Here is a 17182-nt window from a genome sequence, read left to right as displayed (position 1 = left end):
TTAAACATTGATTTATGTCATCACTATTAATGTATACTATTTTAAATCATTTTTGAAGGACACTGAAATGAAATTGGACAGTAGCGTTATACAACATATATTACCAAGAACCTTTGGTGAAAAACCTCAAAACCCTAATGCACAACATAAGAAAATTTGGATGATTTTTTAAAAAATATTCTATAATGAAAAAAATAATTCTTCTTCTCATAACTCTTTAAGTTAAGTAAAAAAAATATACATATGATAGATAATCGTGTGAATCATCAATACAATACCCACACGTTGGTTTATTTATTCATAATCCAGTGTAAAGATATAATATATGAGTTTAATTATAACTTCAAAAGTTAGCTCACGAGGAGAGAATGACTCAAATCCATATAAATAGATCACCAGTCCATTCGTCAACAAATGTGAGACTCTAATTTACTCTTACACCTAGTAATAAAAAAATACTATGGCTCAAAATCCATAATTTAAAAATTCTGAATCTGCCTATAATAATAATAATATATCCAATGTAATTCCACGAGTGGTTCCGAAGAGGGTGATTCATTTGAGATGCATAACTAACAAGTAGAAGTTGAAAATATGTTATGAATAATTCATCATCCAAAATATTCAAGTATAAATATAACATATACAATACTATATAAACACATATAGGTCACAAAGAGTTACCACAATCAAATTTCTTTGCAACTTTTTTTCTCATTGTTCCTTTCCTTAGCAATACCCTAGCTACCCCCCCCCCCCCAAACCATAAATATATTTTGTCCTTGAAACAAAAAAAAACACATTTTTTCTTTTCTCCATCTGAAAAAAAAACTCCATGGATTATGTTCAAACTTCTGAACATCTTTGCTACGTTCGTTGCAATTTTTGCAACACTGTTTTAGCGGTAATTTAATTGAATTTCCTTTATTTTAATTTCTTACTTTTTCATGCAAATTAAAGCTTAAATTAATATAATTGATTTTGCTATATACATGTTTTTTTTTTCTGTCTCTATCAATCTATATCTTTTTTGATTTACAAGTTTACATCAATCATTTATGTGATGTGTGATTTTATAATATAGTTTAATTTCTTGATGGAGTTAAAAATTGGAAGGTCAAAATAAAGCTATATACTATGATTGTTTCCCTTTATTTAAATGACTACTTAGCAAGTATAAAGAAATTAAATTCTTTTATTTTGTCAAATCACATGCTACAACACGTGCACTTTTTAAATAATTAGAGGGATCGTTTTAATGTCGGAAGGATTAAGTGAGTTATTTCAATATAAAATTTCAGATTAATTAAATTTTTCATATGCTAGGTTGATTGGTATATTAGCTAAAATCAAAATAAGTTTTATTCCAAAATTATAGAATTATTTACTAGTATGCGCGCTTCATTATATTTGCTAATTTGTTGCTATTTTATTGTCATATTACATATTTTTGCAATCATGCTTCCATTTTGTTATAGAGATGAAAGTTTATTGAAAATATCTTCTCTACTCTATAAAGATAGGGGTAGGATTTGCATACGACCTTTTTTACACTTTATTTATGAGATTATACTGAATATGTTGTTATATATAGAAAGTGGAATTATTTATCCCGATTATAATTAATATGATTTTGAGACAAATTCTGATTTATGAATCACTTTTATCACTACAACTTTTTACAATTTTTTTATTTTTTATTTTTTTAGGTTGGAATTCCATACAAGAGGCTAATGGATACTGTAACAGTGAAATGTGGCCATTGTAGCAATCTTTCATTTTTAAGTACTAGACCTCCAATTCAAGACCAATGCTTTGATCATCAACCCAATCTTCAGGTAATAATTTTATTATAACGAAAAAAGACAATTCGATGCACAAAACATATAGTTCACATCAATAAGGTTCGGAGAAGATCTAGCTAGTTGCACCCCTAAGAGGTGTGTAGATAACCTACGTCCCTATACTATAAAAATATTAATGATTGTTTCCACGACTCGTTTTTTTTCTTTAAGTTTGAGAAGTTTCATTAATTTTATACATTTTTTGGGTATTTAATTTATATATTTTTTGTTTTAATCAACAGGGTTATTGTAGTGAATTCATAAATAAGGGGCAAGCTTCATCATCTGCCTCATCAACTTCTAGTGAACCTTTATCTCCAAAGGCACCTTTTGTTGTAAAACGTATGTATGATTTATTTTTTATATAATTTTTTTTTTTAATTAAGTTAATGGTATTTAATTTTTTTTATAACTTTGTTGAAGCTCCTGAGAAGAAACACAGGCTTCCATCTGCCTACAATCGATTCATGAAGTAAATATTCTCTTCATTTCAATTTATGTGATACTGATCTTTTATTAATCCGTTTAAAAAATAGCCATGCATGTATTTCTATATTTGAAAATTATTTAATTTTGAATTAAACAGTTCATTATATGAGAAATTTTTAAAATGTTATGACATGTTTAAAATTATAAAATTAAAGATTACTCATTTGTTTTTTTACTATGTGTCACTCATACTATATTACATAAATTAAACAGACGAAGTACTATATATTATTTGTTTATTTCTTATTATATGTTTTTTATTTTGATAAAAAGAGAGGAGATACAACGTATCAAAGCTGAAAATCCAGAGATACCACATAGAGAAGCTTTCAGTGCAGCTGCTAAAAATGTGAGTTCAATTAATTTCACTAATCTTAATCTTGAAAAAAAAAATAGTAATTTTTTTTAGAGGTCGTTTGATTTGTGAACAAAATATATTGGAATTATAACACGAGGAATAAATAATGATGAAATTATTTGGTGATGATATGTAACTGTCCATGATATGCGAAATTAAGTATCTAAAAGATCGATACTAAGATAAGTAATCTACTATAACATGTTAAAATTGATGATAGCGTAAAAGCTAATTAATATCGATGTATATAATAAACTTGCCTTTTTTTAGTTTGACTTTTATTTGTAACATTTTTTTTTTTGTTATTATAGTGGGCTAGGTACATTCCTAATCCACCAAATGGATCCTTGTCTGGAAATACCAACAATGTAAGAATATTATTTTTTCATTATCATAACAAAATTAATAAGTTTTATTTTTCTTGTAATGTACATATATATACATCTAATGATTTTTTTATTTTTTTATTTTGTAGGTTTAGATGTTGAATTGAAGCAAATATTGGGACTATATTATATGTAATATTAATGATGTTATCCTATTACTTGTGAGAAAACATGTAGGATGGTTAAGTTTGGTGGACTTGTCCTATAGTTTGTGTTTGGGCTTTATCTAATTTGCTATTTTTAAACTTTAGTTTAAAAAAAAAGTTTATCCTATGCTATATTATTATATTTAGTGCTTATTTAACATCTTCCTCAAATTTAAAATTTAAGTTTATTAAGTAAAATATTACAACTTATATGCCCAGTGCTCAATCCCTCTTTTACCCTTTTATATGGGTAATAAACAAACAAAAAAGAAGAAGCTAAATACATCATTATCAACAACATATATCCGATATAATTCCACAAGTGGAATTTGAAAAGGATCGGATGTACACTTACCTTTACTCGTATCTTTGTGGGGTAGAGAAGTTATTTCTTTTAGGTCTCAACTCAAAAAAAAAAAAGCATAATCAAAGCAACGTGGGAAGGAAAATAACGACAACAAAATAACAAGACATACAAAGCAAATGAAACAACATATAGTAAGTATTAAAACACTAAATACATCAACAACCCTCTAAATTTCTCCTCTTCTTTTACTTTGATATTGTAACTTGAACTTGTTTCGATCTAACACTTACACTACTCCAAAAAAAATACGAATTTAACACTTTTTGCTGACATGACATGATGCGCGTGAAAAGGGAATTACCACACACAAAAGCTCAATGCTCCAATTTTCATCATAGTTTATTCAAAAGAATATTCAATTAATCACAAATTTACCCCACCCCCCCAACCCCACTTGCATATATTGAACAATTTTTTCACAACTTACTAGAATGATACTACATGATGGGAACAACATGTCTAATTTTTCCAACCAAATAGAATGTTGCAATTCCAATAAATAAGGGACCACTTCTTCTTCTTCTTCTTTACTTCATTCTCTATCAAGGACCACAACAACAAAAAAACACTAATCTAATGCATAAAATAACACTATAATGAATTGAAAAACTAACCAACCAAGTCAAATTCACCTAAAAAAATCACAAAAAAATGTATTTCATGATAGATTCCATATACAATTCTGCACGCCTACAACTCGAAAAGACATGCCACTATAGCTTCTCAATCGAAAGATTCATTTTTTTTTCTTTTTCGCGTGTATGTACACGTGTAAACACATGCATGGAGCATAACTTTTCTGCAGTAGAAGTCACAAATGTATGGCAGCAAAAGTGTTGAATTGGAAAGTAGACTAAAGCCATCAAAAATATATATATGATATTTTTGCTACAAATAGTAAGATTCTATGCTTTTCACAATGAGGAGATGGAATTTGCATCACCAATATGCAAATGTCCGGACCACAAGGACTGTCTATTATATGCAGTCTTATCCTACATTTCTGCAAGAGGCTTTTCCACAGCTCGTGGCAACAACTTTACCAGTTATAGATGTATAACAACAATTGCTGAAGGAAAAGTGAAGATTTATAGATGTCATGAGTCACGACAAAGGAAATTACCGTTGTTTTCATAAACTTAAGGGGTTGTTACAGTCCCATCTAACACAAAAGAGATGATATACATAAGATTACACACAAGAAATGTTATATTTCTGATACTATTTTCTTCTTATACATCAGTATATGATGCAAGATTCCTTAAAGACAACACTAACTATTAAAATAATAAGAGCACTGTTTCGACGAAATGGATATATTGAAACAAAACAATTGATGTAAAGAAAGCAATAGAAAAGCTATGGCTGACACTTACAAAAGATGTACTGATATCAATCATTTATTAATCTGCCTTGCCTTTTGACTTGTTGGAAAGGCCACTTGTGAATTAGTTTAATCTCCTCATATAATCTTCCGATTCTTCATTTCGGATGTTGACCCTTCAGACTGCAATGAGGATGAAAAAATCAAGAAAAGGTCACACACGAATAATAACAACAACAACAACTTATATGATATATATATATATTGCAGACAAGGAGTTCCTATTCCTAAAAGCTTTTGCTTTTTTGCTTTTGGGCTTTCTCTCTTTTCAAGAGGGGGGGGAGGGGATTAAAGATATGAATACTGCAATGTCACATTAGTAGCCTTGTACATCACTATAGAGGATCAGCACACTGTAATTTACATGGTTCGAAAAAAGAAATCATGGCGCAAAATAGACACACTCACCAAGGCTCATAATGATCCTTAATCTTCACTAGTTACTAGAAATGAAAACCTGCAAGTAGTAGTAAATAAGATTATCTCAATTTATTGCCCAAACATGTATAAATGAGATGGCACATTTTTCAAATGTGTTAACTTTGTCTAGTAAGATATCAAGTGTATATACATGAGGGAATGTATTTTGTCTATTGAACTCAGAAAAATTAGTTCTTGATTTAACATACGACATGAACTACAAGAGTGGATTTACATGTATTGACATTTTGAGTTCCTGATAGAAACGAAAAGAAGCATTATATATCAAATGAACATGTTTACAGACCTTGTAGCTCTTATAAGCCTCAAGTGGAAGTAAAGGAACAAAAGATATCATTTTCCTGCTTCACTTGGACGGAATTTTTCTGCTGCTCGACCCTTTGTAGGTGCGAAGACAACTGCACTAAATCCATGGTAGGCCCAAATTCCGGAGAAAGGCAGTTCCTGGAATTTATAGAGTTTGATCTTCGATCATGGCCGTGATCTCTCTGAATTCCAAATGAAACAGCATCACTATCAGGAACTTGAACGACCACATCTTGCTCGGCTACGTCAAATGAATATAACTCAACTGGTGTCAATCTATTTGCAACACTAACTCTGGGAGATTTCTCAAGATTATGATGATCTCCTTTAATGTAGACATGATGGTTTGGTTCAACCGTCAAATGTAGAGTTGGTGAAACATCTGTTGAATTGTGTAGAAGGTTTTGTGAGTGGGCTGACAGAAGAGAGAGAGCACAAGAGGAGTTTTGCCCTTCGGAAAATTCTTGAACAGACAATGTTGCCCCACCAGTGAGAACTTTGGACGGATCTTGTTTTCCCACTCCGTAATGATGCTGGATGCTTTTCGCCGGGAATTGCTCATTTTTTACTGACATAGCCAATTGAGAGATGCCGAATGGCTTATGTTCTAATTTAAGGTGCTTGCTGTTGTTATTATCTTCATAATTTTCTTGATAAAAGAAACTACCGGGAAATATTTCGGGGAAAAGAAATGGTACTCTCCTTTGGGAAGTCATATCCAAAAATCTTGAACCTGCATTTGCATAAATTCGTAGTCGGTAAAACTGCTAACAATTTATCCACAAAGCAGAACAAACATGAGAGTGCCACTAGCGAACAGAATGATTATAATCAGTTACGGATATGCTTACCAAATGAAAAACTGACAAACTTGATACAGAAACTATATTTAACTAGATATGATTAGGTAAATACTCCCTCCGTTTCAATTTATTTGTCTGGTTTTGACTTGGCAGTTAGCACGAAGTTTAAGACAATAAACAAGCTTTTGAAGCTTGTGGTCTTAAACATGTCATGTGAAAAGTTAAAATTAAAGAGTTACCAAAAAAGTAAAGAAGCATTCTTTTTTAAACAGACTAAAAAGGGAAGCAAGACAAACAAATTGAAACGAAGGGAGTAGGATATTAGCACCAACGAACTTCAGAACACGCTCACGATAAGCAAATCAGATTAAGAGTAGAAAGTTCTTTCTTGTCCTCACATGAAAATAGAGTTGGGAAAATAACAGCGGTAAGTTTTCTAATTGAGAGGAAAAAGGAAGAGACTTGAAGTACGGAGGATGAAACTCTTAGGTCATACAAAGTTGATTATACCTTGATTTAATGAGAACTAGAAGACAAATCAAGCATAGAACTCTCTTTAACATAATCAGCAAATGCAGGATAATTAGCGGAGGGAGAAAAGGTTTACCCCAGTGAGTATCGAATTGAGGCTTTCTCCGCCGCTCATTATGGCCTGCAAGACGTTTGCGACAGCTGCGTTTACCTTCATCAAATTCTGCTAGCAAGTGAAACCTGCATTTTAAAAGGTTACTGCAATTCTATGCAGGACTAGCAGCCAAGACATTCATGCGAAATTGTTACTACTAAATTATGACATTCAGACCAAATGCATAAAAATCAGTAAACATCTGGTCACTTTTTTCTTTTTTTTTTTCTAACAATATCTGTGATGTCCAGGCCAACTTGCATGCACCTCAACTATTCCACTATTTACCTGCTATCTCACACCAGCACAATAACTGAGTGCTATGCTGGTCTCTTTTTGTTAACACCGTGAACAGCTCTCTACTTTAAACATGATTACATATAAATGAATTCCGGAGGATGGCCAATTAGCAGGTCATGATTAAGTTACTCTACAAAGGAAAGATTGGAATTTCTATATCTACTTAACTTTCTAAAAGTTTTGATGGATCGTCCAAACTGAAGTTAACAGAAACAGTAAGGCATACGTTAAATATATTAAGTAGAAACTAGGAGGAGCTAATAGTAGCTTCCACATTCATGTCAAAATAAGTTCTTTAAGAGCATATGCTAAAATTTTATCTTCTTTTCGACATTACATCCACATGATTTGTCATTTGGTTTAGTTTTGTTAGCCTAGTCAAGCAAATGAATTCAATACAACAGCTGGTTTTCCTAGATCAAATGCAACACGTCAACAATATTTCTACATTTGTTTAATACACAAACACACACACACATATTCAGTGCAATCTAAGAATTTTATTACATGACAAAAGGAGCTGCGATGAGCTAGAACCATACCTGCTACACTGCTGACAAAACCTTTGCTCAATCCCATTAACTATGACTATAGCAGTTTTTGAGTGTTCATTGCATACTTTGTGTCTCTTGTGATAGTCTTTTGAGGAGCTCAGGTCCTTGTTACAACCATGAACCTGGCAGACAGGAATCTCGGAATGAAAATTCGTAGTACGTAGTCTTTTTCCCTGCAGTGACGAATTGACTGAAGACAAAGCCGAGTTTCTCTTTAAAGACTGATTACTCTTAATTTCCCTATAAACAGTCGTCGACTCCACCTCCTTCTGACCACGAACCTGAGAGATAGAAAACTGAGAATGCAATCTCTTTGTTTGGGCTTTTCCAGCTGCCAATGAAGATTCTGGAGAAGAAAGTATCGAACTTTCTTTCGAAGATTGACTAGTCCTTAATTCTCCATGATCAGTCAACTCCTCCAATTTCAAATCAATCAATGATGACATCGGATTGTTAGATTTAGTAGCCCTCTGGTTAAACATGGCACCAAGTCCAACTTCTCCAGGAATCGGTTCAAATGTATTAAACATAGAAGTTGACGATAGCATTTTACCACAACCATCACTCATTTCACCACTTAAAACCCCGGGACACGGGTTACTGGCTGCTGATTTCTTCAAAATATCAGCAATACCTGATCCCAGGAACTCTGTGCTTTCAGTTACTTCTTGACTAAAACCACAAATGCTTTTATCAACATCACAAAAAGGGTTCAAATTCCATTCCTTTACAATACTTCTACTTCTCGAAACTGTGTCGACAGACAATTCAACATTATCAGGAAAAATAAGGCCTCTCCCTTCCAAAGCATAGCTCAAAGGTTCCATCCAGAAACAAAAGTTTCTCAAAACTATAACAAGTGCAAATTTATAATGAATTCTTCACCACTAGCCAAATCCAACTGAAATTCTGAATATGCAAAAAATAAATTGACAGACATACATCAGTATGAATTAAAGTTCCAATCTTGGAATTCAGATTAAATCAGACCTAACATACAGAGTGAAGGGTCAAAAACACACAAGTATCCTGATTTTTCGAGTTTCATACTTGAACTATCACCAACTATTTATCTAATTCATGTATCAAAACTCAAAAAATCGCGATACTTTAGGTGTATTTTTGACCATTAACTCTACAACACAAGCAAAACAAATTGCCCCAAAGAAAAGGGAACAGTGCTATTATATAGAACCAAAACATTAAACTAAAATTAGTAAAAAGTATACTGAAGACAAAATCAAGATCCCCCAGATGACAACTATCAGGCTTTACAAATCAAGAAACAAGCACAGAAAAAGTCATAACTTTAATCTTACTGTATCAAACAAGAAACAAGAAAATACCCAATTGAGGAAATCACAAGGGAAATACAAAAAGTAGAAAAATTAATCATATTTGATGAAAAAGATTGAAACTTTATATCAAACTTACCAAGAAGAAGAGTCTAAAAAGTTAGAACTTACAACAGGTGCAATGGTGCTTTGCCACTTTTATTCTTGGAGAGAAGAGAAGCACTGGTAAACCAAATACATTTAAGTCAACATAATTTCCACTTCCAACAAATTGATTTTTTTAATAAAATTATTAATAATATATAAACAGACACTCAAATTTGATCTCAAATCGATGAGCGAGCGAGCCTTCCAATTCTACTTTTAATTATACGCGTCTAGATACCTCAATTCATTTCTGTCGTGTCATTTGAACTGTTCAACTTACAAAATGATATTAAGACACCTACGAGATTTATGTGTCAAATCAGCATAAGATGTTTATACAATATAATGAAAATGAGATAGAATATATGGTTATTAGTTGAAATCAAGTTAAAATATTTATATATTTATTCTCAAAGTTAAAGTGCTTATTTACAGACTGAGGTCAAAATTAAGTATCATTTTATTTTATTTTTGTAAAAGAAAAGGAAAGAAAAAAGCAACTTCAAGGTGTTTTACAACTTTTTATGGGTGCTTCTGAGCATGTGTGAGAGAACATTTCTTTAATATTTTAAAATCAAATCCAAAAGCATTTGTTTCCATTTTAGGTGATTTTGAAGATTTAATTATCAAGAACAAAAAATGGGATAAAAATAATTTATTACTAAATGTAGGTAGTTAGGTGTGTCTAATCACTAGAGTGTTGAAATTTTATGATAGCTGACCTCTACTGTTGTCTTTGACACTCAACCCCTCAATTATGTGGCACTCTCATACTTTGGTCCTATTAATATTATATTTGATAAAGACCTTTTCTTTTGATTTCTCACTCTCTTCGTTAAAATCCAACTAAATAAGGTTCATCAAAGAAGAAATATTCTCAGAAAAATTACACACAATAGTCTTGAAAATAGTAATTTTGAACTTTTGACAGCCTGCTTCGTCATAGAGAAATCATAGTCTTTCAAAATCATCTAAATTCAAAATTATTTTTATAAATTATTCTAATGTTATTCAAAGCTCGAATATGATAGATGTGAATTCGAAATTAATTGTTTGTAGGTTCTTATATCAACAACAAGTTGATATACAAAATAATAATTGAATTCACGAATAAATATTTTAGATTTTTAATGAACTACGTATTATACAAATAGGATCTGGATACATGCCAATTAGGTTCTTGTGAATCCATTGATTCTCTTTTAGATCCATTCCTAGAACTAGAAATCTCAGGTTAGAGATAGAGAGATTCTATATATTTCTAATGACGAATCTAGAAGAGAACCTACATTTACAAATTTGTTATTTTATGTTCCTTTAATAAAATATTTTTATTTTTACACATACGAGATTCACTTTTACTAATAAAATATTCAAAAAAGTCATTTTCATCTATTCAATTTTTACGTGGACATAAAAAAAATCATTTCCTCAACTCACAGAAAGCAGTAGATTATACCCAAATTCTACATATATATTAAAAATTTATAAAATTTAAATTTTGAATTTGATTTTCTCAGGTCACATCATAATTCTTAATGGTATTTAGTAGGACCCTAATTATACATCAAAGTGGGTAGGTCAAATGGACTTGTATATGCACTAATTTTCTTTTTCTATGTTACAATATTTCACTTTCTATGAATAGGGTAGTAGTTCTAGTTTCATCTGTTGTTAGGAATTCAAGTTAATTACTTGAAGAAGAAACACTGTTGATGACATTTCTAGAGAATAAATAAATAAATTGGACACATATTCTTGGGTTTGGTTTAGGAAAATTTATGATTTTTCTTCTTTTAGCATAAAAAAGGAAGTGGTTGAAGAATATTCATTCTTTATATATTGTATAAAAATGATTGTCCATCCACCTGTACCAAAATGATTGGTTTTTTTTTGGTTAGTTCGATATTCATATTGGAACATGACTAAATTCAGATTCATGCCACGAATTCCTATATTGAAGGTAAAATGCTCTCTAGTAAAGGCGATTCCATTTCTAGAAAGATTTGAACCCAGAGGGAGGAAGAAAAAAATGGAAATAGAAGTTGTTTTGGTGGTAGGTTCTACTGTTAGACTTATTACAAGAAAAATATAATCTTTTGTTGGAATATTTATGACAAACACATTAATTTATAAAAGTATGACGAGTTTGTGACAATATTATGAGAATTCATCATTTTTTATGAATTCAGGGAGATTTAACAATTCTTCATCGTGAATGAACTTTCTTGTAGTAATATACAACACAAATTAATTTAGTGTTATTGATATTTGTGCTAAATTCAGGACAATTTATAACTCGAATTTATGACGAATTATTTATCACAAATATTATTCTTTTCTTGTATTTAGTAAATAAGTCATTTTTAAAAAAAATTAATACACTTACACATTTTTGGGCTTCTTGTTGGGCTTACCGGATAGAAATTGGACACACATTTTGGGAAACTCTTTCATTTGGGCTTGCATTGATCCACTGGGCTTAGTAAATAAGTCCATTCTTGTTTTGGCCCATTTCCAATTTCATCTTCTGTTTTTTTTTGGGTTGGGGTAGGGGATGGTGGATACCTCTTTTGTGCGTCTTTCTCGTGGAGGGAACATAATATAACGTGGAAAGACATGGCTCATAGCGAGCTTTATTTATTTCAAAGAGAATGAGGAGCGAATTGGGGAGGGGGGCGATAAAATATAATTTACATGTGCAATGAACTTGTTCATGATGAATAATTTTGCGTAATCAATTGTGTAAAATTTATTTACATAAACATCGAACCTTATTCTTAACAGAGTGAGAAGCATGTTGACTCTCACGTCGATAAGAATGTGAATTATTTGACCCTTTTTAAAAAAATATATTTTTGGACAATATTAATAAATGAGGGTACCATGTAGGTGTGTTGAGTCCCACGCCAATTAAGATGTAAAAATTTGTTTTTTTTTTTGTTTTGTATATTTTTGTGTAATCTTTACCTCATAAGCTATCTTCTGTTAATGAAATGAAAAAATAATTTATATTATTCTTTCAAAATAAAGTTAAATTATATAATAAAATATAGTATAATAATGTACAATCAGATTCTTCATTATAATTTTTAAAGTAAATAAAAAAAATTGATACAAGTCTTGACTCATTTATTGCTTGATGGCATTTTTTTGGGACAACAAATGCTTATTTGAATAATTACTTTGGTGTATATATATTGGTCCAAATTTTCCATGATCTCATCTTTCTAATTATCCTGCTTGCTTTTAGTTCATTTTCTTTATATTTTTATTTTATTACAATCTAATTATAGCTTTTGTTAAATTGAGATAATAAATAAGTGAATCTTAGTATGTTCAAAAGTTAACGAGTTGGACTTAAATAGGCTAAAAATCAGGCTATTAACCCACTCAAACCTAATCAAACTGAGCGAATCATGATTTTATGAACTGATTTTGCACTCCTATCTACACATAACACATTTGTGAGTTGTATATTATAAAATTTGTCCAAGATGATTATTGCTAATAATTATCAAAACCTAGTCCTTTACCTTTAAATTTGTCCATTCTTCTTTAATTAGTCATTAGTTTTTTGGACCCCTTTTGACCTTTAGAATAATCACAAAAACATAAATTGCCTTTCCCTTTGATATTTTGTTTAATTGTCTCTCTTCTTTGATTATGTATATCATGCTTTAATTCTTGGTCATTTTTATTTTATGCATAAATAAATCAAGGTTGGGCCTAGATTCTTTGTCTTTATTAATATGTAGTTCCTTTAACTTGGATTATGGAATAGATTTGCATGATTTTATAGTGCTTTGTGTCTTTGATTAGACAAAGTGGTGTGTCATTAATTATAACAAAGATCTAATTAATTAATTATAACCCTAGAAGTGATCTTATTTACTCTATTATTTTATATTATACTATATATAGAGCTCTAGGTACATTCTTTTGTCCGTACACATTCCCTTAATCTTTTTTTTTCTTTTTTAAGAAAATAAAAACAGCCAAGTGTACATGTACCTTAGTGTCCATGGTTAGAAAATCAACTAATCAAATTTATTGAAAGGGGTTTAATTAAATTCCCTACATTGAGAAATATATATTATATATATGAAAAATATTTCATATTTCTTTAAAGTTCCCTCGATAAAAATTGAAAATCTAGTTTCACCACTGATTTTCGTGTGGAAGGGAGAAGAGTGTTCAAAAAAGGGAGGGGGGAATATATTCAAAACTTCAAATGCAAAACTCTAATTATACTTAAGCGAGCATCAAATAGAATATAATGAAATGACAGATTAATAATGTTGCTTTACTTGAGTCTAGGTCAAGTATATCAGAAACAATTCTTTTATCTTTATAAAGTAAGAGTAAGATTTGCCTATACACCACTCTTTTTAGACTTTACTTGTGTGATTACACGTTCGAGATATGTGATGGTTGTGGTTGGCACATCAACAATGTCATATAGTTGGTAACTTAATCATTATAAACAACTAACTCTATCAAGTTTTCATAATTTGAATTAATCTTATCTGTTAATGCTTATCACTAAAGTCAAAAAATAATTAATAGGGATATATGTTATAATGACTATGGTTGGTTTTTTCATCATGAGATATTGTAAAAAATCCATAATAATAATCATGCATAATTATATCAAAGTTGTTATAGTGGTGGACACATGATGTGCTTACACTCCCATAGCACTAAAAGTCAAGGCAAAGAAGACATTTCAAACTGTACACACAGTAAAAAGCTTCATAAAAACTTCTAAAGAATCACAAATTAAAAAAGAAAAAGGAAAATCTATGGCCATATCCTGACAAGAAAATCAAGACTTTCTTTTTCATGGCTCTAAACATCAACCACAAAAAAAAAAACATAAAACTCAATATGAGTATTTTGTAAAGAAAAAAAAAACAAACAAATATGATGCACTAAGCTTCTGCTATATACAATGATTTGAATTTGCCGGTCTAGATCACCACATTCAAACTATTATATGCATCTTGATTTTATGACCTAACTTTTTGCTGTTGAATCAAGACTCCCCTTTCAGATTGCGCAGCTTGAAATTGGTGCACCCCTTTTGATGTTATCCATATGTGTAGTCTCATAAACTGGTAAACCACTTGATGAATAGTAATCCAAGTCAATATTTGGCAAATCAAACAAATCAGAACTTGAATCACTATCTCCATCATCAACATCATCAACAACTTTGTTATATGTCTTGTTTTTGTCTGATGATGTTAATAACAATCCATTGTTTGTATTATTCTTATTATAAACTCCATTATTCTTGCTCAACTTCTCATCCAACCAAGAATAATCACTAGTGATATTGATTTTCTTGTGATGTTGATCACCATATGCAAAACTTTTGAAATCTTTATAGGATTTTGTTGGAGTAGGTGCATAAGGAGGTGGAGTTCTAAATCCACTATTTGATGATGATTTTGAATCACTACTTGTACAATTAGTAGTATTAGTAGTACTATTAATAGTATTAGTAGTAGTATTAATATTACTTGAGCTTCTAAAGCTAAAGTGACTAATACTACTTCTTCTTTTCCTTCTTCCACTTGGGCTTTGATCATCTTCTTGAATATCTTTCAATGATTTCTTTTTCTTTGATGATGTTTGATTGAAGAGTGAATTCAAGAAACTAGCAAGTCTTCCTCCTGGTGAACTTGGTTGTTTATACTTCTTTTGATCTTTTTGTTTCATCATAATTGGTTTTTGATGATCCATAATATGATGATGATGATGATGTTGTTGATTATTATAAGTTGTTGTTTGTGTTGGAACTAGAAGTGATGAAGAATTTCCCATCATAGGCATATCAAAACTCATTCTTCCACCTCTCAAATTTTGCTTGTTGTTGTGAAAATTTTGATTGTTGTTGTAATAATCTTCATGTGTTGTAGAGAAATAATTTGCAGCCTCAAAAACATCAATCTCTCCTGAATTATTCCTACATTGGATAATTTTCTTGGACATTTTTTCATTAGTAATGGACATGATGAGTACTAAAAAAAGGTGTATATCAAAAGAAAATCAAGATGAAGATATGAAAGATTTTGAGTGTTAAATGTATTTAAAAGTAGAGAAAAAATATATGAAGGATGTTGAAATGAGAGATCAATTTGTGTGGTTGTGAAGAGAAAACATGAGGTGTTTTAGGGTTATTATAGAAAGGGACATGAGGGAGGGGTTTGCTTTAGAAATTATTTGGAGTTATGGTTGCTAAGGTGAGTTTTTATAGAGTCTAACTAATATACAATTATACATACTTAGCATAAAGAATTTAAAATTACCAAAATAATAACTATATGTAAGTCTCTTTATATGTTGTGACTTGTAACCTTGAACATAAAAAAAAAGTATTATTTGATATATATATAGATAATGTAAAATTTTCTTATGCTGACGATTTATATAATATGAGTATTTTTGAACTCTTTTTTTATATACTAATGCATTGAGGTATGAAGGTAGGATTTAAGTTATACACATAAGCATTTACATATTTTTATATTATCATAGTAATTTATGATAACTTTAGTTATCGTTTTATTATGTTATAGTTACGTTAATATTATTTTTTTTAGAAATCCACCTATGACAATTAATTTGCTGATAATAAATTAATTGTATAGATATTTTATATCGTCAATGCATATGACTTAACTCAATAAAGGTATAATATTCTTTTTTTTTAAATCAAACTTCAAAGAGAGTATCAGGAACACCGAAAAATTATATAATATAAGGTTTTTTTTATCCTTCTTATGCTTTGACATCCATAAATTTTTGTAAGCATCATGAGGGGCATGGAAATGTGTATTCTTGGATTCTGATAAGCCTTTTTTTAGTGGGATATTTGCTTTCAACTAGTGTTAATAAAGGGTGTGTACCATGATTTTTTTTCTTCCCTAGACCCCCACCAAAAAAACCAAATAAAGATGAAAAAAGATAAATTCCTATAATTCATGTTTCAACATTCATGTCACAAGAAAAGGAAAAGGGAATTGAAGAAGAATCAAATATAGTTTTTTTTCTCAACAAAGACAAAAAAATAAATGCTAAAGTACCAATTCTTCCATTTACTAACATTTTGATGGATAAAAGTTATCCTATGCATATACTCATTAGACCGAGTCGAGATGATTCAAAATATAAAAAAATAAATTCATGAAAAATCATTCTAATCTTATATATATAATATAATTTTCTGTTAAAGGAGTTTATATGAATCCCTTGAAGTGCGCACAAATTTAACCTGAACACTATTGTTATTTATATATTAAAAAAAAAGGATGGAAAAGACACCTATATAAATTACTCTTTCTTTAAAGATACTTAGGATTTATTTTTGATGATTTTTATTGGGATAAGGGTCTGAAAAATATCTCAACTTTGGTTGAATTTGCTGTTGCGTTACTAAACTTTCATGAGGACCTATTACCTCCATAAACTATTTAATACCATATTTTAAACATATATATTTGTCCACGTGGGCATAAAAAATAATGTAAAATTATAAATAGTAATGTGTCCACGTGGACACATATATACCTTTAAAATACACTATTAAATAGTCTAGAGAGGTAATAGGTCTTCATGAAAGTTTAGTATCACAATAGCAAATTCGATCAAAGTTGAGATATTTTTCAGACCCTTATCCCATTTTTATTCTTAAAAAAAAAAAAGGAATAACCCAAGAATAATATTACT

General features: G+C 30.2%; 3 protein-coding genes across 4 annotated transcripts; 1 reads left to right on the top strand and 2 right to left on the bottom strand.

Moving 5' to 3' along the window:
- The first annotated feature begins 820 nt into the window (after nucleotides 1–820).
- On the top strand, nucleotides 821–3282 carry LOC125868197 (protein CRABS CLAW). The gene is made up of 7 exons (XM_049548825.1): nucleotides 821–904; nucleotides 1710–1838; nucleotides 2087–2186; nucleotides 2268–2316; nucleotides 2607–2682; nucleotides 3003–3059; nucleotides 3167–3282. The coding sequence occupies exons 1-7, from the start codon at nucleotides 836–838 to the stop codon at nucleotides 3170–3172; spliced, it is 486 nt and encodes a 161-aa protein (XP_049404782.1). The 5' UTR covers nucleotides 821–835; the 3' UTR covers nucleotides 3173–3282.
- Nucleotides 3283–4781: 1499 nt separating this feature from the next.
- LOC125868120 (squamosa promoter-binding-like protein 6) lies at nucleotides 4782–9561 on the bottom strand. Of its 2 annotated transcripts, XR_007446705.1 has the most exons (6): nucleotides 9438–9561; nucleotides 7992–8912; nucleotides 7132–7235; nucleotides 5702–6454; nucleotides 5383–5431; nucleotides 4782–5097 (listed from the first exon to the last, which is right to left on the bottom strand). XR_007446705.1 is itself a non-coding variant. In XM_049548722.1 (5 exons), exons 2-4 carry the CDS (start codon nucleotides 8828–8830, stop codon nucleotides 5721–5723), a joined length of 1677 nt encoding a protein of 558 aa, XP_049404679.1. In that variant the 5' UTR covers nucleotides 8831–8912; nucleotides 9438–9561; the 3' UTR covers nucleotides 4782–5097; nucleotides 5702–5720. The 2 variants fall into 2 exon arrangements, 1 of the variants encoding a protein (XP_049404679.1); XM_049548722.1 differs by lacking the exon at nucleotides 5383–5431.
- Nucleotides 9562–14093: 4532 nt separating this feature from the next.
- On the bottom strand, nucleotides 14094–15683 carry LOC125867577 (protein BIG GRAIN 1-like E). The gene has a single exon (XM_049548124.1). It carries the CDS (start codon nucleotides 15464–15466, stop codon nucleotides 14498–14500), a length of 969 nt encoding a protein of 322 aa, XP_049404081.1. The 5' UTR covers nucleotides 15467–15683; the 3' UTR covers nucleotides 14094–14497.
- Nucleotides 15684–17182: the final 1499 nt, after the last annotated feature.

Source organism: Solanum stenotomum, chromosome 6 (assembly GCF_019186545.1).
Source record: "Solanum stenotomum isolate F172 chromosome 6, ASM1918654v1, whole genome shotgun sequence".
Lineage (NCBI taxonomy): Eukaryota > Viridiplantae > Streptophyta > Magnoliopsida > Solanales > Solanaceae > Solanum > Solanum stenotomum.
This window is presented reverse-complemented; position numbering and strand designations above follow the sequence as displayed.

Bases quoted from the DNA above. Each gene is read 5' to 3' on its own strand.
- LOC125867577 (XM_049548124.1), bottom strand. From the start codon at position 15,466: ATGTCCATTACTAATGAAAAAATGTCCAAGAAAATTATCCAATGTAGG.
- LOC125868197 (XM_049548825.1), top strand. From the start codon at position 836: ATGGATTATGTTCAAACTTCTGAACATCTTTGCTACGTTCGTTGCAAT. The intron at 905-1,709 runs GTAATTTAATTG...TTATTTTTTTAG, and splicing joins TTTGCAACACTGTTTTAGCG to GTTGGAATTCCATACAAGAG. The intron at 1,839-2,086 runs GTAATAATTTTA...TTTAATCAACAG, and splicing joins ATCATCAACCCAATCTTCAG to GGTTATTGTAGTGAATTCAT.
- LOC125868120 (XM_049548722.1), bottom strand. From the start codon at position 8,830: ATGGAACCTTTGAGCTATGCTTTGGAAGGGAGAGGCCTTATTTTTCCT. The intron at 7,236-7,991 runs GTATGGTTCTAG...TTTAAAATGCAG, and splicing joins TTTTGTCAGCAGTGTAGCAG to GTTTCACTTGCTAGCAGAAT. The intron at 6,455-7,131 runs GTAAACCTTTTC...ATGCAAATGCAG, and splicing joins TCAATTCGATACTCACTGGG to GTTCAAGATTTTTGGATATG.